Source organism: Electrophorus electricus, chromosome 25, assembly GCF_041902795.1.
Source record: "Electrophorus electricus isolate QZ-2024a chromosome 25, ASM4190279v1, whole genome shotgun sequence".
Lineage (NCBI taxonomy): Eukaryota > Metazoa > Chordata > Actinopteri > Gymnotiformes > Gymnotidae > Electrophorus > Electrophorus electricus.
This window is the reverse complement of record NC_137521.1, coordinates 12,901,001-12,924,766: the sequence shown is the minus strand read 5'-3', so window position 1 is coordinate 12,924,766 and position 23,766 is coordinate 12,901,001. Positions and strand designations below refer to the sequence as shown.

General features: G+C 43.1%; 2 protein-coding genes across 2 annotated transcripts; one reads left to right on the top strand and one right to left on the bottom strand.

Annotated features, from left to right (window-relative positions):
* The first annotated feature begins 1,074 nt into the window (after positions 1–1,074).
* LOC113586876 (uncharacterized) lies at positions 1,075–23,407 on the top strand. The gene is made up of 26 exons (XM_035522045.2): positions 1,075–1,165; positions 1,729–1,947; positions 2,201–2,269; positions 2,566–2,732; positions 3,122–3,318; positions 4,672–4,756; positions 4,900–5,016; positions 5,124–5,196; positions 5,508–5,637; positions 5,999–6,076; positions 6,439–6,520; positions 7,011–7,160; positions 7,313–7,434; positions 7,522–7,561; positions 7,653–7,726; positions 7,813–7,854; positions 7,939–8,010; positions 8,106–8,219; positions 9,080–9,177; positions 9,563–9,707; positions 9,787–9,877; positions 9,964–10,152; positions 10,345–10,490; positions 19,763–19,912; positions 20,065–20,112; positions 20,531–23,407. Exons 2-26 carry the CDS (start codon positions 1,742–1,744, stop codon positions 20,714–20,716), a joined length of 2,871 nt encoding a protein of 956 aa, XP_035377938.2. The 5' UTR covers positions 1,075–1,165; positions 1,729–1,741; the 3' UTR covers positions 20,717–23,407.
* Positions 10,525–17,488, bottom strand: LOC145653738 (cation channel sperm-associated protein 3-like). The gene is made up of 6 exons (XM_081707690.1): positions 15,192–17,488; positions 14,924–15,097; positions 14,533–14,673; positions 13,470–13,589; positions 12,972–13,126; positions 10,525–11,958 (listed from the first exon to the last, which is right to left on the bottom strand). Exons 1-6 carry the CDS (start codon positions 15,411–15,413, stop codon positions 11,829–11,831), a joined length of 942 nt encoding a protein of 313 aa, XP_081563816.1. The 5' UTR covers positions 15,414–17,488; the 3' UTR covers positions 10,525–11,828.
* Positions 23,408–23,766: the final 359 nt, after the last annotated feature.

The window sequence follows — 23,766 nt, the reverse complement described above, 5'->3', positions numbered from 1 at the left end:
TGGAAGCTGCCCATGTGGACATGGAGCTCAGAAATTTCCAGCTCTGTTTACAGCTATAAAGATTAAATTCTTCTTTGTGATTCAGTACTGATTCTGTTCCTGTCTCCCTCTCCCTCTGCAGGTAAGGAATCAGGTGTCTTTGACATGGTCATCATTAATCATTAACAGGAAACTCAGAAAGTTCAGAATGACAAAAAGTTAGAGGAAAATTGCCTTCATCTTTATTGTCAAGGAATAGACACAGTACTCTCTTCCAGCCTTCCAGCACACACTCACACACACACACACACACACACACACACACACTCACACACACACACTCACACGCTCACACACACGCTCACACACACGCTCACACACACGCTCACACACACCCCACACACACCCCACTCACACACACACTTACACACACACTTACACACACACACATTCTTAATGAAGGAAAAGACCAAACCTGCACTAAATAAGGTTTATTCAAAATAAATAGCTTGTTTGACATTTTTACCAGTTCCTATATGACTTTAATTAGATGTTAAGCTGACATTGCAGAAAAATGTTAAAAGTTGTATTCTTTCCAGTAAAACGTCACTGCAAACAAAGTTCTGTTTATTTTATGTTGACATAGTGAATTGTGTTTGTGGTTATTAGCATATTAATATGGTAACACATATAATGCCTGCCATAGAATTATAGATCCAGCAATTAGATCCATCATGTGCTGTACGTGCTGGAGTTTTTGTTGGCCCGTGCTCAATAAATACTACAGAAAATCCTGTCATTATCAGTAAAGAACTTAGACGACAAAAACGCACTAAGATTGGAAAGATTACAAAATATATTCACGTACAATTACAAATAGATGAAATTAATTTGTCTTGATCATCTGAAATAAACGTGTACAACAATTTTAATGGATCTGCAGTGGTGCCTCGATGGTAGCACACCTGCGAATATCCTTTTACAAGAAAATAAGAGAAAGAAAGTGTTTTTGAATTTTTAAAAAAATGTCACCTGTGCATCTGCGAAAGCAGGATAAAAGTGTATGTGCCAGCACGTGCCCTATCTGTACCTCAATGGACACCGTACGCGCGTGTAGCTGTTGTTGCCTAGCAATCGTACACATCATCGAGATCTGAACGTTCCCTGCCGTGACACCTCGCAAGTGGTAAACAAGACTCAGTTTTCGGTCATGAAGAATGTATCTTTTCTCTCTCTCTCTCTCTCTCGCAACATAAGACGTAACCTTACATAACCTTACCTACATAACTATGATGGCGATATAGTCAGTAACGTATTAACCATTCGGAAGTCCAGAAAAAAGTGGGGTTTTTTAGGGGGGGCGGGGGTTGTAGTTAACCTACTGTTATTTCGAGATCACAATTTTTTTTTCCGTTCAAAATAACAGACGTTATTTTCTCTAAATGACAGCTTATTTCTGATATCAAGACAACGAATGTTATTTTTAATGTTGCTACTAAGTAAGAAACAAACTACACTGCATTCAGGAAGTGAGTCACTCGGGAAGATCTAAAGAAGCTTTGACGTACCAGCAATGCCAGACCTCACTCTCTGAAACAGTACATTTGGGAGCAGATAACTTGTGTACACTGGCAGTGTACAGAGAATCACACTGTCAATTTTCAGCAATTCATTGTAATAGTAGTGACTACAAGGTATATACTAGTCCTCTGTCATCTAGTCCAGCACTAATACAACGTTCCCTTGCAGTTTCCATGCCAGCATGTTTACTAGTAAAGAGCGAGACGCTACTGGCCTGGTGCTGAGTGTTCTGCACGAGTGGGACCAGGGCAATAAGTCTGCCCGAGCTTCCATGCTGCAGGAATTCCTGACACGTAATGCCGGAAAGACAAGTATGGAGCTGGAGCTGGAGTTTGCTCAGGCTGGAAGCCTGTTCCTCGCTCGCATCACTGCCTGGATGAGACTAACGTATCCATGCAAACAGTGTTCATCTTGGATCACACCTATTTAGCATTCTCAAAGTAGAGTACGTGTTGTAGTGCAGTTTCATCGACGCTGCACAGTTTGGTGTTGGCTGAATATAGGAGATAGCTCTGCAGTCTGGCTGAAGGTGGAGCTCTTTTTCCAGGGCATTAGTTAAGGACTGGCATGGCCCATCCAGGCTGCTCCAGGGCACACACTGATCAGTAGTGACATGATTCCTTTACTGCAGCCTTTTCAGCTACATGTTTGGCACATATCTGGAACTTCAGCTGAGAGCACTGGAGGTGTTCCTCTCAGCTGCCGGCAGGTAAGACCTGCTCCCTGAGTCTCTCCAGCCGTACACACAGCACCACCTGCTAAACACAGACACTTGCACACCAGTCCTCAGCAACTCCCAAGCCAAACATCCATCACATAACAAAGGGTTGTAAAATAATAATAATAATAATAATGATAATGTAGTTGTTGTTTTGTTCTTTATTTTCCTTTACTATTATTACCTATAATAATATAGGTATATAGCTGGCCCAGTTGCGTTGCTAAACAGATCACATCAAACATCCTTGAGGTCAGGTTGATGTTGTAGCCTCCCCTTGTTGACAGTCACAGGTATCTGATGGAGTTTCTGGAGATGGGTGGAGTGCTCACCCTGCTGGAGGTTCTGGGACACAGTCAGATCACAGAGAAGGCGAAAACGCAAGCTCTGCACCTGCTCCGAATCATCGCTAACACTGGCCGAAAGTACAAGGAGATCATCTGTGAAAGCTACGGTATGGTCTATGTCACAGGTCATAGTGGTCTATGAGGTCTATGACACAGGTCATAGCAGTCTATATGGTCAGTGACAGGTCACAGTGGTCTGTGTGGTTTATGACAGGTCATAGTGGATAGCAGTCTATGAGGTCTATGACAGGTCATTCTGGTCTATGACACACAATGTGAGTTTGGTATAAGATAGCACTCATTTATCCAAGCTGAACTAATACGATGGTTATTTTTATTAAATATCTGCTTTGTTGTTTGTCAGGTTGGCCTGGTTTTGAAAATATTTTAGAAAATATGTTTTTCTCACAGCTTTACAAAATCAAACGCATTTGATATCAGTAGATGAATGAATGCCAGTTTCCCCACTACTTCCCACTGTGTCTGTGAACTGGAGGTGTGAGGGCTGTAGCCGAGTGTTTGGCTACAGCCTGTGCTGAGGAGACCCAGCACACAGCCTCTGTCCTGCTGGAGGCATTGGCTCATGGGAACCCCAGATACCAGCAGCAGGTGTACAAAGGCCTGGTGGCACTGCTATCCTGCAACTGCCCAAAAACCCAGCAGCTTGTGCTTCAGACTGTGCGCACAGTCCAGGTAACTGTGTTCCAAAGCCATGTCTCTGTAACATGTAACATTCCAAAGCCATGTCTCAACATTCCAAAGCCATGTCTCTGTAACATTCCAAAGCCATGTCTCAACATTCCAAAGCCATGTCTCTGTAACAGGAAACAGCGTTACAAAGCCATGTCTCTGTAACAGGAAACAGCGTTACAAAGCCATGTCTCTGTAACAGGAAACAGCGTTACAAAGCCATGTCTCTGTAACAGGAAACAGCGTTACAAAGCCATGTCTCTGTAACAGGAAACAGCGTTACAAAGCCATGTCTCTGTAACAGGAAACAGCGTTACAAAGCCATGTCTCTGTAACAGGAAACAGCGTTACAAAGCCATGTCTCTGTAACAGGAAACAGCGTTACAAAGCCATGTCTCTGTAACAGGAAACAGCGTTACAAAGCCATGTCTCTGTAACAGGAAACAGCGTTACAAAGCCATGTCTCTGTAACAGGAAACAGCGTTACAAAGCCATGTCTCTGTAACAGGAAACAGCGTTACAAAGCCATGTCTCTGTAACAGGAAACAGCGTTACAAAGCCATGTCTCTGTAACAGGAAACAGCGTTACAAAGCCATGTCTCTGTAACATGTAACATTCCAAAGCCATGTCTCTGTAACATGTAACATTCCAAAGCCATGTCTCAACATTCCAAAGCCATGTCTCTGTAACATGTAACATTCCAAAGCCATGTCTCAACATTCCAAAGCCATGTCTCTGTAACATGTAACATTCCAAAGCCATGTCTCAACATTCCAAAGCCATGTCTCTGTAACATGTAACATTCCAAAGCCATGTCTCAACATTCCAAAGCCATGTCTCTGTAACATGTAACATTCCAAAGCCATGTCTCAACATTCCAAAGCCATGTCTCTGTAACATGTAACATTCCAAAGCCATGTCTCAACATTCCAAAGCCATGTCTCTGTAACAGGTAACAGCGTTACAAAGCCATGTCTCTGTAACAGGTAACAGCGTTACAAAGCCATGTCTCTGCAACAGGTAACAGCGTTACAAAGCCATGTCTCTGCAACAGGTAACAGCGTTACAAAGCCATGTCTCTGCAACAGGTAACAGCGTTACAAAGCCATGTCTCTGCAACAGGTAACAGCGTTACAAAGCCATGTCTCTGCAACAGGTAACAGCGTTACAAAGCCATGTCTCTGCAACAGGTAACAGTGTTACAAAGCCATGTCTTTGGAACATTTCCACAGGCGTTTCACATCTAAATGTGCACATCCATTGGATGTTTATACAGCATAAGCTCCAACACATTTGCAAAATAATTTTCTTTTCCATACCTTTAGTCTTGCATAAGCGTTTATTCTTTTGTGCAGGTTATTGTAAAGACGGCTCACCTGAGTATTGTAGAACCCTTGCTGAATTTGTTGCGGTCTCTACACTTGGAGGTGCAGTATGAGGGTAACCGTGGTTATTTTTGCATGGCTTATACTGACCGAAAGGCTGTGTTGTGAAGATTTTTTACCTTGAGGTGATGATATTGGTATAAAGCTTCTTTCTGCTTGTGCATCATTTGTGAAGCTTTGTGTGTTTTTGTTTGTTAGCAATAGAGCTTATCAAAGAGCTGCAGCAGACAGAGGTGAGACCTGCTCTGCTCCGTGCGCTAGTCACCCTCCTAAAACCAGCCAGAGAGGGAGTCTGCAAACACAAGATCCTTCAGGGTGCAACCTCACTTCCTCCTCTTAAAACCTCTTACCAGGTTTTCAGGTCAGCCCCCTCATTTGCATAAGGCCCAGTAATGCTGATCTGTGGTTGGTTGTTCCTGTAGATCCAGAGATGGTGAAGATGACAGAATCACTACCACTGTTTGTCCAGCAGGCAGCTGCAGCTAAAGTCCTTCGGTAATTTCAAACTGAGAAAGTTGATGAAACGTAACCACACAATACAGCATACAATCATATAAAAACATAATATAGCTCTGAACTGAAACATGTAAACACATAATACACCCCTGTATTCTGTAACTTGATTTTTACTTGACTTGAAACATGGAAACATGTAAAACAACTGTGAACTGAAACATAATTATGGATAATGCAAACATTCCATAAGTTAGTCACAGTGTATTGTAATGTACATATGTCCATCCTGCTGTAGTGTATATGCATGTGTTTTGGACATTATGGTGTTAAATAACCAACTAATATCACAGGATGTTAGCCGAGGAGAAGCAAGACATATCTGAAGAACTGATTCATCTTGGTGTGATTCACCATCTACTCTGTGCTATGGGCAATCTGGAACATGCAGACACTCAAAGACAAGCAAGCCTGGCTTTGGAGGTAAAAATGCATCTCTCTCACTCTCTCAAACACAGAGAGAGAGAGAGAGAGAGAGAGAGAGAGAGAGAGAGAGAGAGAGAGAGAGAGAGAATAGACATGCTACATGCTTTGGCACTTTTGGATTTTCAAATAAAAGTTATTTTTTCTAACCAACTGTCCCCAGTTGGATAAACATTTTTGCTTTCCTATCTGATTCCCACAGGGAGCTTGAAAGTTGACGACACACATGCAAAGTTCTTGTATTATTGTGCCGTTTTAGCTCAGTGATGACTTTTAAATGTTAACGATCTTATATTTCATCCTCACGATGTTAGAAAGACAAAGATCAATGTTCACAAACTACCTCCTGGTCTCCACACAGCACTTTGTGCGCTCCTACCCGGTGGTGGAGGAACACGTGCGCACTGCCATGGGACCGGCTCTGTTCGACTGCTTCATGGTGAGCCTGCTCGTGTTTCACACCCTCTGGTTCTGCACTAGGGTCGCCAAGCCAGCCACACACACACACAAAAACAAACAAACAAACAAAAACAAAAACAACAAGGACACGGTGTTATTGATGCTAAGTGACGCTGTTACATGGCGCCCCCTTGTGGAAAGTCTTTATCCTTCTACACGTTTGAGCGACTTAAACGCGTGAAAGAAAATTAGTTATTTTTCTCATCCGTGACATCAGATTCATGTTTGCAAAACATTAGCTGCGCGCCACTGAAATGCGTCCACACGTCCGTTAAATCAGGGCTGAAATGTCGGACACCAAATGAATGATTGTGTTTGAACAAGCTTGCCTGCGTTTTCTAGCACAACGCTGAACTGCTGTACATGAGCACGGACCAAGTTCAGGCTGATCTCTTACTGGCAAACAAAGTGCATATTTTAAGAGGTATGAGTAAAAATAGACTTGGACATTCATTTTACTGTTGTTGTTTTCAGAGAATATTACCAGATAAGTATTCGCTGTAATGAAACCCCAACATCCGTCTTCTGTTCCAGAGCCTGAAGTGCGGAATACAGATTCCTGACCGTCACGAGACAGATGTGGATTTATTCTTTAAATATATTAAACACATTTGATTTTTCAAGTGCAATAAATATCAATACATGACATCCCATGTAGCTATTATAAGACATACGGTAACACGTCTTTTCCTTGCAAGAGTTATAAAGATGACGTTTGATTGGTTGTGGAGCCCCGCCTTGGAGGCAGGGCGCACTGTGGCGGGGTTGTGTGTTCAGGATTCGCCCCGAAAAGTTTGGCGTTCCCTGAATATCGCTTCCACAAAAACACTTTCGAGGAAGCCCGAGTTTAGTTCTATATAACAGCGCAACGTTAGCGAGCGCGGCTCCCCGGGAGCCGTGCAAGCTGCACGTCTGATGGAATGATTACTGGCGTGTACATGCACGTGCTTCGAGGTTAACAATGCGCAAGCGGAGCCCTGCAGTGCGAGCCGGGAAACGCGCCGCGCCGCAAAACACACCAGCTGGGCAAGCCAAAAAGAAAGCAGAGCTGCGACTTGGAGGAGGTAAGTCGCCCGTGTCGGCGCAGCTGCACGCCGCCTGAAACGTGCGCCCGGAGGAGGCACGTACCGAGGTGTTCGGTCAGTTCTGGCTTTCAGTGGTCAGTTCTAGTTTCCAAAGTGTGCCGGTGAGATCAGATGTCTTTTCTGCCAAGCAGCAGAGAGCGCGAGACCATCCTCGTACCACTTCTTTAACGAGCCTGCGGAAGTTTCGCTCTTCCGTTCTCGTCTGTTGCGCTGGTACGATCAGTCCAAGAGAGACCTCCCCTGGCGCACAGTGGTAAGTACTTCACATCCACATCTCGGTGTTCTGTAAAATGTAAATGTCTCCTGCTTGAAATGATGATTCCATCCTTTGTCTTGAAAGGCGATGACGGAGACGGATGCGAACATCAGGACGTATGCCGGTAAGTGCGCGTTTGAGGGTTCGTGTGTTAGATGGGCTGTGAGGCAGGATGAAGTACTCATCTGGTACCACCTTCTTCTGTCTCCTGTCAGTGTGGGTCTCGGAAGTCATGCTACAGCAGACTCAGGTTGCCACGGTAATCGACTACTACAACAAATGGATGAAGGCAAGCCACCTCTCATGTGTGTGTGTCTAGCATTTTTGTACAACAGTTTCCTGAATGGTGACAGTGTTGTTCTCGCTCCATAACAGCGGTGGCCCACAGTGCAGGAACTTGCTGCCGCTTCAGTGGAGGTAATAAGGTCAGAAACTGAGTCTGGAAAAGGGCCAGGCCTCCCTCCTGCCTTAACACAGCAATGCCTGCTGTTTTTTTGGCAGGACGTGAATGAGATGTGGGCGGGACTTGGGTACTACTCTCGAGGGCGGAGACTGCACCAAGGAGCACAGAAGGTGGTGGTGGTGGTGGTTGTTGTTGTTGTTTAACGTTAAATCTCTTAATAAATATGGCAGTGTTCTACGTGTATGTGTGTGTGTGATTGCTGCAGGTGATGTCTGAGCTGGCCGGGGAGATGCCGCGGACGACCCAGGGGCTTCTGAAATGGCTGCCCGGGGTGGGCCGCTACACCGCGGGGGCTGTTGGCTCCATCGCCCTAGGGCTGGTAAGCCTCCATAGTCGTCGTCGTCGTCATCATCATCACATATGTTCACACCTCTCCTCTGTTCTCTGCTGAGCATTATGGGCCTTGATTAAGTCTTAGACTAGGCTAAAAAAAAATGCCAATGGTGAGTCACCGTTCGCCCTGCAGTACGGTCCAAAACTAGACTTGGTCCAAGTTCCAACATACCAGGCTTCTGTCTTATCCAACGTCTTAGCAGAATGACCTGGTCTCTCCGACGGCTTCAGATGTTTGCTTTAGGTGTTCAGGTGTTTGTTTGAAGTGATTATTCTGTGGTTCCCTCCTTTGCGCTTGCTCTGTAGTATAAGCGAGTGGTGGTGTAGAGGCCTGGAATAAACAGGCGTAGACACCACAGCCTTGAGCAGCAGGGTCTTAAAGACACGTGGCAAAAACCCCAGCATCTTACTCACACCTGTGGCTAAAACGCTGTATGAGTGGAGTCAGAACCCTGAGTCTTTATTTGCCTGGTGCTTTTGCCTGGTGTTTTGGCTGTGTATCCACTCGTCTGCATGGCAATCACTCTGTCCCTACTCTCTTGTCTACGGTTGTATTGGTATGTTTATTCCTCCTCCCTGTCATTTGAGGCTGTTCACACCTGATTCTTAATCCCTTAATCCCATAATTCCCTTAATTCCATGCTCCATGCCTGCATCTCAGTGTCAGGGCAACAAAAGGTGACCAGTCCTTCCATCTATCTGCTCGGTGGTTACATACACGTGAACAGGATCTGGATTTGGGTCCTGCCCTGGACTGAATGTTTGGGCTGCATGACAAGCAGAACCTAGGCTAAGTTTAAAATGACTGGGTTTTTTTCAGCCTCTCTCAGCATGCGTGTTGCCTAGGTTACAGGGGCTGTCGATGGGAACGTGACGCGGGTGCTGTGTCGTTTGCGGGCCATCGGGGCAGACTGCACCAGCTCCCTGGTCACCGACCTCCTGTGGTACGTCGGTGTCTGCAGTGCTCAGAACTCCACTGAAGATTTTGCATTCCCTTTTACAAAAGCTCAGTGACAGTAGAGATTTAACAAGTAGCATTAAAGGGAATTCTGGCGATTCCTTATTTACTCCATTACAAATGTAATCAGTTAGTGTAATTATTTAAATAAGTCTAAAGAAGACTGTTCAGGTCTCTAAATCAGTTTGTAAACTGTCTACAAAAGTGCTGTAAACAAAGGTTATGGTTAAGACCTGTGATTTATCCATATGCACTACTCATAAACTTGTGCTAAAATATGGAAATGATCATTTTCATCTCTTTTCTGAATTGTGTGTGTTAAGATGATGATGGAAAAGGGAGACGTCTCCTAATCTTTTCTCTCATGTTAGGGAAATATGCAACCTGATTGTGGATCCAGAGAGACCTGGCCAGTTCAACCAGGCTCTGATGGAACTGGGCGCCTTGGTGTGCAGGCCGAAATCCCCCCTCTGTGCGCGCTGTCCTGTTCAGACACACTGCCATGCCTATCGAAAGGTAACCCATAGTCTGCCTCATACCCGGGAGCTGCCGCAGACGTTTCAGAGGTCTAAGACTGTAATTCCACATGTTGCAGGTGATCTTAATCCAAGAGACAGATGCTAAAAGCCCCCTGAGTAATCCAGACTCAGTGCAAAGTCCCTGTGTTCCTGATATAGAGGACTGTTGTAAGTCACGTTTTCGGTCGCCATCCTCTACTACGGCATGCTTTCCAAAATGGGGGGGGGTCATTCTGTCTGTTTTTGTGAAGCAGCTGGCGACAGTAGCTGTAAACTGTGCCTGTCTGAGGGCTGGGCCCGTGATCTGGGAGTGCAGAATTACCCCCGCAAGCCAGTCAGAAAGGCCCCTCGTGTGGAGAGGATGGTGACCTGTGTCCTGCGATGCCGAATGACAGAGGATGAGGATGAGCCTCAGTACCTGCTCATCCAGAGGCCAAGCACAGGTACAGGGTCATCCAGAGGCCAAGCACAGGTGCAGGGTCCCACAAAAGATTTTCAGCTTCTCATTGGCCAAACCTACTGACCTGCTCCTGTATTTTTCCTGTGGACCTGAAAATAAATTTGAGTCATTCAGAACAGCAAAATCTTAATTCTAAAACTATGTAGATTTAAGCATGACTGTTGTTTGTTGCCAGGGCTATTGGCGGGAATGTGGGAATTACCCAGCATCCTCTTGGAGGAAGACATCCCGGGGAAGAAGCACAGAGCCCTGTTAAGTGCTGAAGTGCAGAGGATTGTGGGAACATCACCAGATGAAGATTCTTTTCAGTACTTGGGAGAGGTGAGTGCCATTCAGTTATTTTCTGCTGGTCACATTAGCTACATACAGTACATACAGCACATACGTGCGACAAGGTAGGGAGCTTGGCCTCAGCAAGAACATGGTTAGCTGTCCTTGCTGTTAGACAGTACAGGTCTCTGGAACTGAACTGGAATGGTGGAATGTAACTTCAACTGGTGTTTTTGATGATGTTAATGAAGACCTAAAATATTGGTCCAGATTCACAGGGTCAGCAGACCCACGCAGGGCAGCTGATCAGCTGGGATCAGCATCTGTGGGGAGGGTGGCGTAATACCAAAAATACCAGAGTGTTTCTGACACTTTTTAATTCCATATGAAGCAGGTCTTTGGCCTACTATAAAATGGAAAACATAACCCCAGGTAACAGCAACCAACATGCACATACACAAAAAAAAATAAAATAAATTAATAGATGTTTTAATACATAAATTAATTATAAGTGGTATAAGAATGTGAGCTATATGGAAATGAATTGTCTTGTGCTGAGGTTCAGTAGTCTTCCTCGCCTGTCTTGTGCTGAGGTTCAGTAGTCTTCTTCGCCTGACTCCTCTTCATTGCTTGTCCTTTTGCTTTTCGACTTCAGGAAATTCTCAGATTAATAGTGCAGTATACAGAACCATTAAAACTTGGCAAGAATCAAGGGAATTCAGCATGGCTCATTTTAAGGTGACTAGGTGTTTTTGTTTGTTTGTTTGTTTTTTTGTTTGTTTTTGTTTTAATACATATACGTAGGGCCCCTACGTATCAAATGACCACCACCATTTCTGAATCAAACATGCCTAATTGTGTGTAATTATCAAGTTTACATTTTTGCCAACTTACTAAATGCAGTTAAAGTTGCACCTGGCTAATCGGCTAAAGGTTGTACAGGCTGATTTTATAGTTTCATCCTCAGTGAAGTAGTTGTATCCACTTTCACAGTGTTTGGCAGACACCTTTTGTCTAGAGCAACATACAAAAGTGTTTTTATATTCTCTATCATGTGACAATAGATGGCTAGGATGTGTTCTATGAGTAAATGACAAAGCACTTCTGTAAGTCGCTCTGGATAAGGGCGTCTGCTAAATGCTGTAAATGTAGATGGGTCAGTGTTAAGAATGCTATCAGGCTAATTCCACTGGCTAGAATGGAAAAGAACACCGTAAGAGAGGATGCTAGCTTTACTCCAGGGGAATAAGAAAAGAAGCAGATGGCAAAACTGAAAATCCTTTAAGGTTCTGACCCTGCCTGTGAAATTAAATAAAAGGGATGATGTGTCTATCAAATGATACAGACGACAGGCATTTCATTCATGCAGAATTTAGTGTGTTTGTGTATTTATTTTTTGATGCTTTTGGACATTTTCTTCTTGCTTCTACTATTCCGCTCTTTCAGAGCCTGCTGGAGTAGGTCTTCTTCCAGTACCTCACTGAAGATGCACGTAGCCTCATTACAGAGCTGCTGCAACCTACCCGTTCATATTGACACAACAAAACTGGAGTTTAAACGTGTTTTTGACTATCGGAACACTGCATGTTAAATCAGTACGTACTGTTAGTTAGCAAAACAATGCAGCAGGAACCGGCTCACTACAAAGCATTACAAAGTTCAATGGTACTATAAAATTAAATGGTAACTCAAAACAATTTATTTGCCAAATATAGTGAAGGTATTTGTCTTAATCTGGATTTTTGGACCCTGGGTGATGGGAGGGATGAGGCTTGTGTAGAGTGAGCAGAAATACATGAGACATAGCCGTCAGAAGTAGATTTAACGTAGAACTCGTGAACACGGGGCCAGCGATCCGTAACTAGCCTATAATAACCAGTGCACATGATCAATAACTAATTTGTAATAACCAGCATATCTGATCAGTACATAGCCGCTGATAGCCTGTGCCCTCAATCAATAACTGACTTATAATGACCTGCACCCTGGATCAATACCTAGACTGCAATAATAGGCATTCTCAGGACTGTGTATATTTGCCTGATGAGGGTTATTATACTTAAACTTGAAGCATTGCTTGAGAAACTAATAATTCAGATAATCACAGGCACAATCATTTTATATCTTGAATTTAAAAAAAGCTTTTACTAGCTAAATTTCAGCATTTGTGTCAGACGATGTTCTGAGAAAGAAAAGAACCATTTAAATCAAAGTAAATGTTTGAGACTCTTAACTTCAGGTGGTCTTCTGATCATGAACTGTTCTGAAACCTGTTGCACTAGATTCTTTCTGGTTTCTCTTATGTTAACACGGCAACCTAATTTTATTCCCCCAATATTTAGCTAAAACAGCCCCAACAAAAAAAAAGAATATAACACATCTGTAATCAAAACCTGCTACACTAAAAGTAAAACCAATTATGCCACTGCAGAAGACACTCCACATCTAAGGGCCAAAAGAGTGTTAATGAGGCTGATGTTTGTAGGTTAGCGATTGGGGAGGTGGCCGAGATGGAAAGTTGGTGTAGCTCACTTGTTCATGGTGATCTTCTGGTGTTCCAAGATGCTCAGATAGGTGTCTATAAATGACAGACCAGTACAGCCATCATTCACCACCATGGAATCTGTGTGAAGGACTGAGTTCTTCAGATGCTCTGCTAACCTGGTAAAATGCTGTTCATTACCCATCTGAACATGGTATAAAAAATATAAAGTTAAAAATAGGTCATGCTTAAAAAATAAGTCCTTAAAATGACTAGCTTGCATCAGGTGCAATGTTGGGATAGTTGGTCAAAAAAGAGAATCCCTTAGAAATTACTAAATCCTGAGATTTACTGGGATTACGTTACTCATAAATTCTTAAATGTTACCATGTGGACCACCATGTTGTATTAGATTCATGCCTACTAACACTTCTTATTATTTTGAATTAATTGCACACGTCCAGTGCATAAATAGTAAGAAAATGTCCATGTTCACTGGATTGTGTGTCTCACCCCTGCCCTGGTAATTTTTTAAAACTAATGCTTACCTGATTCTGGATCAGCTTTCTTGTGTTATTTTCACACTGCTGGATAATGGCTTTTTTCTTTAGGGAAACCCGTGTCTCCTTCTCACTCTGAACCTCAGCCTCAAATGTCTTCACTGAATACTGTTTGACGTTTGGCCCGGGGTGTGGAAAACATGAAAAAAATCCACGTGAATCAGAACACACAGACAGTGCAGTCAGAGACTGCTTTGAAATGTATTTAAATAAACTTCAGAGACTGAGAGCAGGAGAGTAATATGAAAAGGTAGCTGTGGTTGTTTTTCTTTTCAGTCGCCTCCATTTTGCTCTTCCTACATGTTAAAGTCCCAGCCAATGACAATTTAATATGTAGAAAATATATCAAAGCCAGAAGGCTCCTATGAGAGGATGGACAGATAAATGAAAGGAATGTTTAGTGGTTCGATCTTAGCAGTAGGAGAAATGGCCTTCTAATTTTTACAAGAGTAGAATAAGAAATAAAAGCAGAGCGATCTGGCTTGCCAAATTTTACTCACCCTATATCTACCCCTAACCCTATATCTACATAGAGCCACCACTTGCTATAGTACTGACTCCAGGCACCAAACTATGGGGATTTTTTCATCTATGCTCTCTCCCTTATACGTGCTGTTTGTGTTTATTGATTTGGAGCAATAGTAATAAATTCCAAACCAAATAGCAAAAACCTGACACAGATTTAAATTGGCTGGTGACTCCTCTGACCTTGTTAAATCTAATTTGCAAAGATCAGATATTTCCCTGTAGCCGAGGACCATTCCTCACACGCAGGGGGGGAGAGCCAGGACCACCCTCCTGTAGCTCTTCTCTAATAACAAAGGTCATTTCTCAAAGGTCACTTCCATGTACTCCCCCATGCCTTCCTTCCAGAGCCCTTTTCATGCTACGTGGAAAGTGTCTCTCATATTGTAGCGGTTCTATGAAGCACATTCATAACGGACGGTTCAGACGCACACTCTGCTTTGGCGCCTTGGTTGGCTGTGTCTGGCTACTGCCATGCAGACCCAGGAGGGGTCATTTAAAGGGACCATTACGCTCCATGCCTCACCTCCACCTCGGTGATTGTCACTCCAATGAACACGTTGAAGATGATGAAACAGGCGATCACAATGAAAACGATGGTGAAGCCAAGACTACCGTTCAGTCCTAAATCATCAAACGCCTTCTGCAGGTGTGTCCAACCATCCAGCTTCAAATGTAATGGGACATAAGAGTGAGTGAGTGGCTGTGTGCTCTGTTTTGTTGAGCACCTAATGGATGGCATCTTTAAATGGAACAAATTATCAAAGCTTGCACGATAAAGTAAATGTAAAATATATTGCTTCAAATCATGAAATATGTCAGGTTTTTTTTTTTAAATGAGTAGGCCTGCCTCTGCAGAGCAGAGTGGTCAAGATGAGCTGTAATATTTAAAGAGATTTTTAAAACTTACAACTTACTGTAAATAACATGAAGAGGGTAAACATAGAAGAGGGCAAATCTCCCCAGTGTTCAGGGTCAGGGTTACCGAAGTAGAAACAACCGATGACACCGAAGTTGAAGAGAAGCAGTAACATCAGCCCAAGTACATGTACAGCCCCCTTCATGGTCCTGAAAATTCCTGTACATATGGCCTACGAAGCACAGAACAGCACCGTTAAGACGCAGTCTGCAGGTCTACTTTTTGACTACCAGGTGTGACCCAATTCCTGATCTATTGGTGCTCACCTGTATTTCTGGAATAATGGAGACTGCCTTCAGGAGTCTCAAGGATCGGAACGCACGGATGGTGCCCGCGTAGCTGTGTGAGCCGAACCCACCTCCATTCGTGGCCAGCATTATAACAGAAGCCACCAAGATGGCGGCATCTAACATGTTATAACCGTTCTTCCAATACGTTCTAGGCTCCACGTACACTTTCATTAAAAACTGCATAATATACACTGCCATGAAAAAATCCTCTGCAATCTGTAACAAGGAAATAAGAGATTTGTTGGTTAGCCTTCTGTACTCCCTCACTCCCCCTCTATCTGGTTTTTAAAGACACTCACCATGAAGAAGTTAAAATTCTTGTATTTTAGGTTGTAATCTGTCTCTAGGGCCATAAAAACAGTATCCAGAATGTTAGAGACTATAATGAAACCGTCAAAAAAAGGGTTCTGGGTGACTTTCGCCACATAGTTTTTGAATGTGATTCTTCCTTTCCTGTGGAAACAAAAAATAATCACATTGAAGTCTTTTTTGTTCAACCCGAATGAAATTCAGCTTTGTTATTAGACCTTAGGCTGGGACGACCCAGGGGAGAGCATTCTGTGTCTGATGCAAAAGTAATCATAACAGCGGGGAAACACATGAAATGCAGTACACAAATGACATCACTCTTCGTTCATGACTAGCAGAGAACATTCCAGAACTGAAAAGCAAAACCTATAAGCATTAACGAACCTCCTAACCATGCATGCCAAGGCATTCCAGGTCAAGTTAGGCTTAAATTATCCCATTGTGGTGGTTTTCAAAAATCTCAAACACAGCCTCTGAGTTCTTTTACTGGAAGTCGTGCTGTGCTAAGCTACGTGACAGCACACCTTCCTTAACTCTTCCATAACTACTTTCCTTAGCACTTCTAGTCAGCCATTTTGTCTTGGTCACTCTAACTAAACTGCCCTTGGATCAGCATTAAAGGCAAGCTTCACTCAGAACCTGCCACGATGGATAGCAACCACATACCAGTGTTGCTGGGGCCTGTGATTGGATAATGATTACATTTGATTACATAGCATTTAATCAAAGATCAAAATCGGAATACAATTTTAGTGGCCAACTATGTTCACACTAATGGCCAGGATAAGAGGAGACAGCAGTGATTGATCTCCTGAAGATGAAGACTGTCAGGAAGACCAGGCAGGTTTGCATCCAGTCTTTTGTGCTGAAGTTATGATGCACGTTCAAAGCTGTACTATACAGTTATAGAGGTGGTAGTGATGACTAATTTTGTGGTGGTGACGAGGACGTACGAAGAAAAGCAATAACGCACTTAACATTTACTTTTGATGCGTAGAAGGAGTGTGTAGAAACGTGGGTTGCTTGAGATCAAATGTATAACTGACCAAAAGAGGCAAATTGACTATCCAAGTACATATCCTTTACTGAGGCAAGACCCTCCTCACTTGATACTGGAAAAAAAAACGTTATCTGATTGACTAGCCAAAAAACTGATTATTATAAAGGATAAATGAATTTAAGGTTATGTGACTCAATACATTTTTCATCTTTTTCAAACTTCTAAGTGAGTTATAAACTTAAGTTAGAAAGTTCTAAACTACAAAACTATGCATTAATGTTTGGGGGGGAATATACAGTGAAAAACCATAAAGATGAAAGCGTTGATGCAGCTTCCATATATAACCACTAGGGGGAACCACAAACTTTATTGACTGCATCCAGATGGCCATCCTGCCACTTCATCAAATCCCTGGCATAAGTCACCATGTAAGGTTGAGGGACTGGCAAGAATAGGACACCCAATTCTTTACATTCTTGCAGATGAGCTCTAGCAGTCAATTCTATGGTCTTAGAAACCCAATATAAAAGGCAAAAGTATGGAATCAAACAATTTTAAAAAATGAGGCAGGCAACTATATAGGTAGATTTGAAAGATCTTCAAATTGTGGAAGAGACACCATCTTTATTGCACTGATGGGCCCAATCAAGGATAGTGGAGAAATCGTCCATTTTTCAACACAGAATTTCAGTTTGTGAAAAGTTGAAACTTTGGGGGTGGAATAACTGACCACACACGGTGTATCAGACTTTCATTCACGTTTACTGCCTTTTTAGGGCTACGTTTTTAGAACTCCCACCCCTTAGTTTCAGCATCAGATCTGCACTTCATTCTCACAGCCTTGTGCACATCTGTGCCGTGACAGTATCACTCGTTGGTTTCACTCATTCCAAGGATTGCAAGGGGCCATGTGGCCAAAATGATGGCATGGGCTCTGAAATTATGGCAAATAGGAACTCGGAATATTCTACAATTAAAACTTTTATTTTTGAAGGAACTTAAACCTAAATGCCTACTTTGTAGGGTATTGTTTTTTGCACTTATTGTTGTCTGAGCTCATATGTGTTTTGCACTTCATCAGCAGTGATCCCTGTATTTCTACACTACTGTACTGGCTAGGATGTATTCTATGAGGAAATGACAAAGCACTTTAGTAAGTCGCTCTGGATAAGAGTGTCTGCTAAATTCCGTAAATGTAAATATTAATGCGCACTGTCGTGTAAGGATTTGTTTACAGACTTGGAAAGGATTAGCCTTTCAAGTCATTACCTTGGTTTTCAGGGGCCTCCAGTATACGTCTTTGACAGATGACGCGAACTGAAGTGTGTTTTGGGTTTAACTGCCATTTTGGAGGAATTCTGTGGTCAAGCTCTCTGAGGTTTAGTTAACTTGGAGCATTTTCTCTTCAGTCGCTTCTGTTTTATTGGTGAAATGCTATGCTTGTGTTGTGTGAAAAGCTTCAGTGATGAGTCCCATGACAGAAAAGGCAAAATGGTTAACCACACAAGATTATTAGCTTTCCAAATTGGATAAAAAGGCTGCTACGGACAGCCGTTATGAGATTGCTAATGAGGATTGACTGATTTGCAGTGGCAAGATGCAAAAACATCCCTTTTAGTTCATATTTGCTTGCACTCTGGATTTTCATAAAGAGTGCTGTTTTTTCTTTTAAAGTAGATGTTCTATCCATGTGTTGGTTGGTATGTTGTCCAGTAAAGACACCCAGGGATCAGTTAATCTGGCCTGGTTAAGATGTTTAAAGGTAATTGTGTTATCCTTCTTGCCATTTCTCCTTCTGTAATAAATTATGTACAGTACAAGTTGTTCTTAACTGTTTCCTTGTCATCATAAGTCCAATTAAGTTAGTTAACTAGCTAATGTAAAGCCATTAATCCTAATGCCACGCACACAGGGTAAGGTTTGCAATGGCCAAGGGTAACAATGTTGGCAACTACTTCCAGAGTTATTCTCTGTTTGCTGCTGCTTGTCCAGTTTGATTAACGAGTGTTTAATCTGGTGTGTACGGTGCCGCTCACCGTAGGGAGGCATACCGGCGACGTCTCCCACGTGCTCCCTCACAGCCGTTTGACCGAGCGGCCGAGATGCGTGCACATACGCAGTTTGTGCTCAGTGAGTTTCGTGATCTCGGGACAGACTAACAGGTTTGGTGTCGTTAGTGTTAAAATAAGGGAACGGAGAAGACGCTTTAAAAAACGGGAGTACGCCATGTGCCGCGCCGCCCACAACCCCCTACTGTTTTGGTGTCGTCACGGTGATGATAGTTCACCGTCACTTACACGTTCACTCCCGAGCGGACCGTTTCCCGAGCTGAGAGTCGTCTGCGCGCCAGAGGACTTGTCCCCTGTTGGACGTTGCATTTCAGATGTCCACGTTCACTTGGTTTGGCCTCAGAAACGTCCTCCTCCATTCCGCAAGGTCGGGGTTTCGAGGAAGACCAGAGACAAACGAGCACACCGTGATGAGGTGAAACCGTTATGACCGACGTGTTGAGAACCAGTGACGTGTGACCGAGCTTTGTGGTCGCCTGGGGCGCGCGTGCCACACTAACGAAGGCCCTTCTGGAAATACAGTGTGTGTGAAGACTGTTCAAGCTTTAAAAAATAATGTTAGCGCCCTCATTTATCATTTCACATATCATACAGTTGTAAAACTGTAGATGTTAATATTGCAACAGCGTTACCTTTCTATACTTATAATAGTTGTTTAACCGCTTATCAAAAGTTCATGAGCTCTCTGATCAACAACTGCAATTTTGTAGCAATCATAAAAAGAACATCATCCTATACTTCTGAGTAAAGCTTTCATCCTTTCAATGCACATTACTTCAAATGACACACTATAACTCTTAATAACACTTATGAAAAGCTAGGCTAATATGACATAAGCATATGGTTTTGACAATATGGAGAAATTAAAAATGAAAATGCATATTAATTTGAGCAAGATGCTTATGGGACTTGTTACTCAAGCCAAAACAATTATGAACAACACAAAGGATACATCATATTTGCCCCTGAACACATCGTATTTGCCCCGGTTCAAGCGGTTTGCTAAATCTTCTTTTAATAACAGCCTCTGTATAAGAGTTCTTCCATTCAGTAGTGCCTTTCATCCCCAACAGACAGATTCTGTTGGACATCTTAAAAGGTCTCACACTCCAGGGACTTGCACTGAGGTGATGGGGCGTGTCTGGCGTGTGGTTTTCATGTCTCTGCAGGTGGTCCATATCTTCTCCCACATTCACCAAACGTATGTGGTGTACAGCGCCAGTGTGGGTGGGTCCACTGAAAGGGACAGAGAGCCCCAGAGCCGCTGGGTGTCTGCTTCAGCCCTGCAGGAGGCAGCTGTGTCCACGGGGGTGAAAAAGGTCTGTGAGCTTGTGCACGTTTTGACAGGCTTGCGTGGGCTGTGTATGCGGGATATTAGTATTTATATTAGTAGCTTGTTCTATATTGTAATGTCTGGTAAATGCTGTCTCATACCTGCGTTTTTAATCCTGTAATATGTTTTGACTCATAGATTATGAAGCTTTATTATGAGTCTACAAGCAAATTGCAGGGCACTGAGGTAAGACATGGCAAATGGTCAAACAGCCAGATATCCAGGCAGCGGTTCACTGGTCAAGAATTGGCTGATGATGAATGTGATGACAGTGCATCACAGAGGGACCTAATAAAGCAGCATAAGTTGATGATGAGGGTCTGTTAAAAACACAGGGGTGAACTCTTAATGTCACATAGTCAGGGACTGTCCTGCAGTATTGGGACCGAAGTGTGTTTGTTGGAAATCTTTGATTCAGCCAAACCCCCCCATTAAACCAGGACTACCTAGATGATCACATGCTTAAAAATGTGATTTGCTAGAAGGCTCAGCTGTATAGTGCAGACTTCTGTGATATCAGTGTTTCAAAGGCCAATATTGGGACAGCGATAATGCGATATATTGTGCAACCATATCTCTGCCAACATTAGTCCCCTTTTTTCAGCTCGGACCTAAAGGCTTCTTTACCGTCTGCCCGTTCCAGAATAAGAAGCAAAAACGCAGCGCAGAAGCTCGGAGATCCCAGCGGACCAAACGGACGAGGAACCGTGAGGACAGGGCACCCTGCAGAGGCCTGAAGCAGAGCTCACTTAGCCAGTTCTTCACCAGCTCCAAACCAGCAAGCACCTAAAACTCACTGCAGAACCCAGTACATAGAACCAACTTTACCATCTTACCGTCAGGTCAACATGCTGGAGAATTTTATTACATGACCTAAACTTTTTAACTGAACCTGGGTTAAAACTCAAAAGAAAAGCAATGCGTGTTTTTAAAGTTTAAATATTCTATAAGCTTTTGTAGTGGAAACATGAAATAAATGTTTTTGTCTTTTTAATAGACATTTGTTTTTGTAGAAAGATAGAATGAGTTTATCCTGTCTAAATATTTGTTTTTCTGCTCTGGTGCTTTGCTGGACTAAGCTAATCATAACCCTAACCCAGGATATAGACAGAGGATATACACAGAGAATATACAGAGGGGATATACACAGAGGATGTACAGTAAATGATTCCTCACTGCTTGACAGCCTTTCTTGAACAAAAAGTGAAGATGAAAGGGTGAATTTAGGTTTCCAGTCCATATCTCAAATGAAAGGATGAATGCCGGTTTCCAGTCCATATCTCGAACTTCATGGACATACAGGGCTGTGGCTCCATTGATCGGTTTCCATTCCAGATGTGGTCTAGAATCAGGACCCAGTTCGCTCGTTTACATTTACAGTATTTGGCAGACATTCTTATCCTGCGCTGTAAACACAAGTGCATTGTTATCTCATTGGGAAAACATACGCTTAAGCAAGTACACAAAGCTAAAGGCTGAAGCTCCCATCAAGCTAAAGCTCTTTTAGAAACAATTGTCAGACTCCGTGCATAAAGGAAAGAGCAAAAATCATCTGGTTTAGCAGGGAGGCAACTGCTGAATAAAGTAAACCACTGAACCAGCCAAAACGCATCTGTCAACACGAGGTAACTCAGCGTAGCTTCCCTAATAGCTGTTTTTGTCGAGTGTTGGTATTGATGGTGTTGGCATCTGTGCAGCAGTTACACTGATCTTGACCCTGAGCCAGGAGGTCATGTGTTTGAAGGATTGTGCGTTGATCCTGTTTTGTGCGTGCGCTGCAGCGCGCTGAGCGTTATGGCCCGTTTCTCCGACATCCGTGCATTGTGCAGAACGGAGGTACGAGACATCACTGAGATTCCTTCTGTTAAATGAATTGATATTTTCTCACTCTGCTTTGTACTCGGCTCCTCAAAACCCCACTGGTTAAGACTTAATCTTCATGCTATCCTTACAATACTATTGATGTTAATGCATTTCTGTTATATATTTTTATATTTATGCCAAATTGACCCTTCTTCTCAAGAAGCATGCAAAGAAGTTCCAAAGCGTTTAGTCTCTAGCGTTTAGTCTCTAGCGTTTAGTGACGTCGTTTGGGGTTGTTTACTCACCGTGTGCCGATCACTGATGCAGGGTTGCGGGGGAGGGGGGTTTGTCTGCCTTTGACACTGAGACAAGACGATGACAAAACACACACCAGCAAACTGAAATGTTTACTTACAACATTTGGCAGATGCCCTTGTCCAAGGTGACGTGCAGAAGTGCTTTGTAGTCTGTATCAAATATATATTACCATGTAAGAATAGATGAGTATTAAGAATACTATCAGACAGAAATCCTGGTTAGAGTGGAAAATGGAGAGTAAATATTTTTAACGTGTGAATTTAAGTGCTTGGTGACTCAGTTTAGAGGTGAGTGTTCAGTCTTCGTTGGAAGTCAGCCAGTGTTTCAGCTGCACAGTACCGCCAGGGGAAGTTCAGTCCACCACCTGCGTGCAGGACGGAGAAGAGTCTCGATGCAGGATGGGGTTTGAGATGTCTGGTGTCTCGTCCCTGTATGTGATTACTGGGAAGTGTCTACAACCTTCTCCTCTCACATGGGCTTAAGTTCTTAAGTTCATTGGAGATTATTGGTGTTTGAAAATGTTGGTGTTTGCTGGAAAATGCAGGCGTTCATTATAGAATATTAATGTTTGTTTTTGAGGACTGGACATGGCTTGAGTTGTATAAAAATTGCCCTCAGACATGACTTGCAACTTGACGTTAAATTATTTTAGTATCGATTGGACAAAAAAACACTCCTGATTGTTGAATGCTGGTACTGGTGTTGGTGTTGGTATTTGACCACTGTACTGTCTGCTTCAGTACCTTCTTTCTCTGATTCCCTGTCACTATGTCTTTTTCATCTTGCGGGAGAAGACCAGTCAGCTCCACACCACAGCACAATGACCTTTGACCTTCCTGCATGTGTACCACCACGGCACAATGACCTCCAACTGGCGGGCAGGAGTCTAATACGTAGCCGGGGGTCGGGGTATGGACCTTATTTTCTCGCCGCAAATACTTTTAAAGATGTTCTGTCTATTTCATTCTGAAAAAAGAAAAATCCGTATATGTGTAAACCGCCTCTGAGGTGTGTGAGAAACCAGCCCACTGTGTAGATGCTTCTGATCTTCCTATCTGTGCACATAGTGATGTATCTGTACTCCGGTCTGCTTCCCTGGGTCCTCATGTGCAGGAATGTCTGTGTTGGAAACGCTAGCTCACCCGTCTGCAGCTGCTATTGCTTCCATGCCTATCCCATAGCATGGCTGAATGTCCGGGAATCACAGCTACAGGGGGTTATGGCTTATGGGAATATACCCTGTTCTCCCTTAATTTACTAATTACATTTTTGCAGTACCGTCCATATTTGCTGTAAAAAAAAGAAAAAGGGGCAAATTGTGTCAGTGATGTCAGCAATAAAGATCATCTCAGTGAAAATACACGAGAAGACGTCACCTTCATTCTTTTAAGATGTAGCTTGTGCAGCTCACCTGGAAAAGAGCAATTTAAATGAAAAATGCTTTAAATGAAAATGAAGTGATGACTCAAGGAACTTTTTTTCTTTATATAATCCATCTTTTTACTTTAAAGGTTTGTTTCCTCTTTTGTTTTAAGATCCGTTTTGTCCTATTGATGGTACACATTGGCTACAACGTGTCTCCCAGACTTGATGAGTCCAGTTGTGTTTTTGCCTCGGTTCGCTCTGCCTCCTCCTGCAAGAAGAGCCGGAGCTGTTATTGAGGGTAATCTAGAACTCCGTCCTGCAGCTGTTAAGGTCATCTTTGCTTTCTGCTCTAGG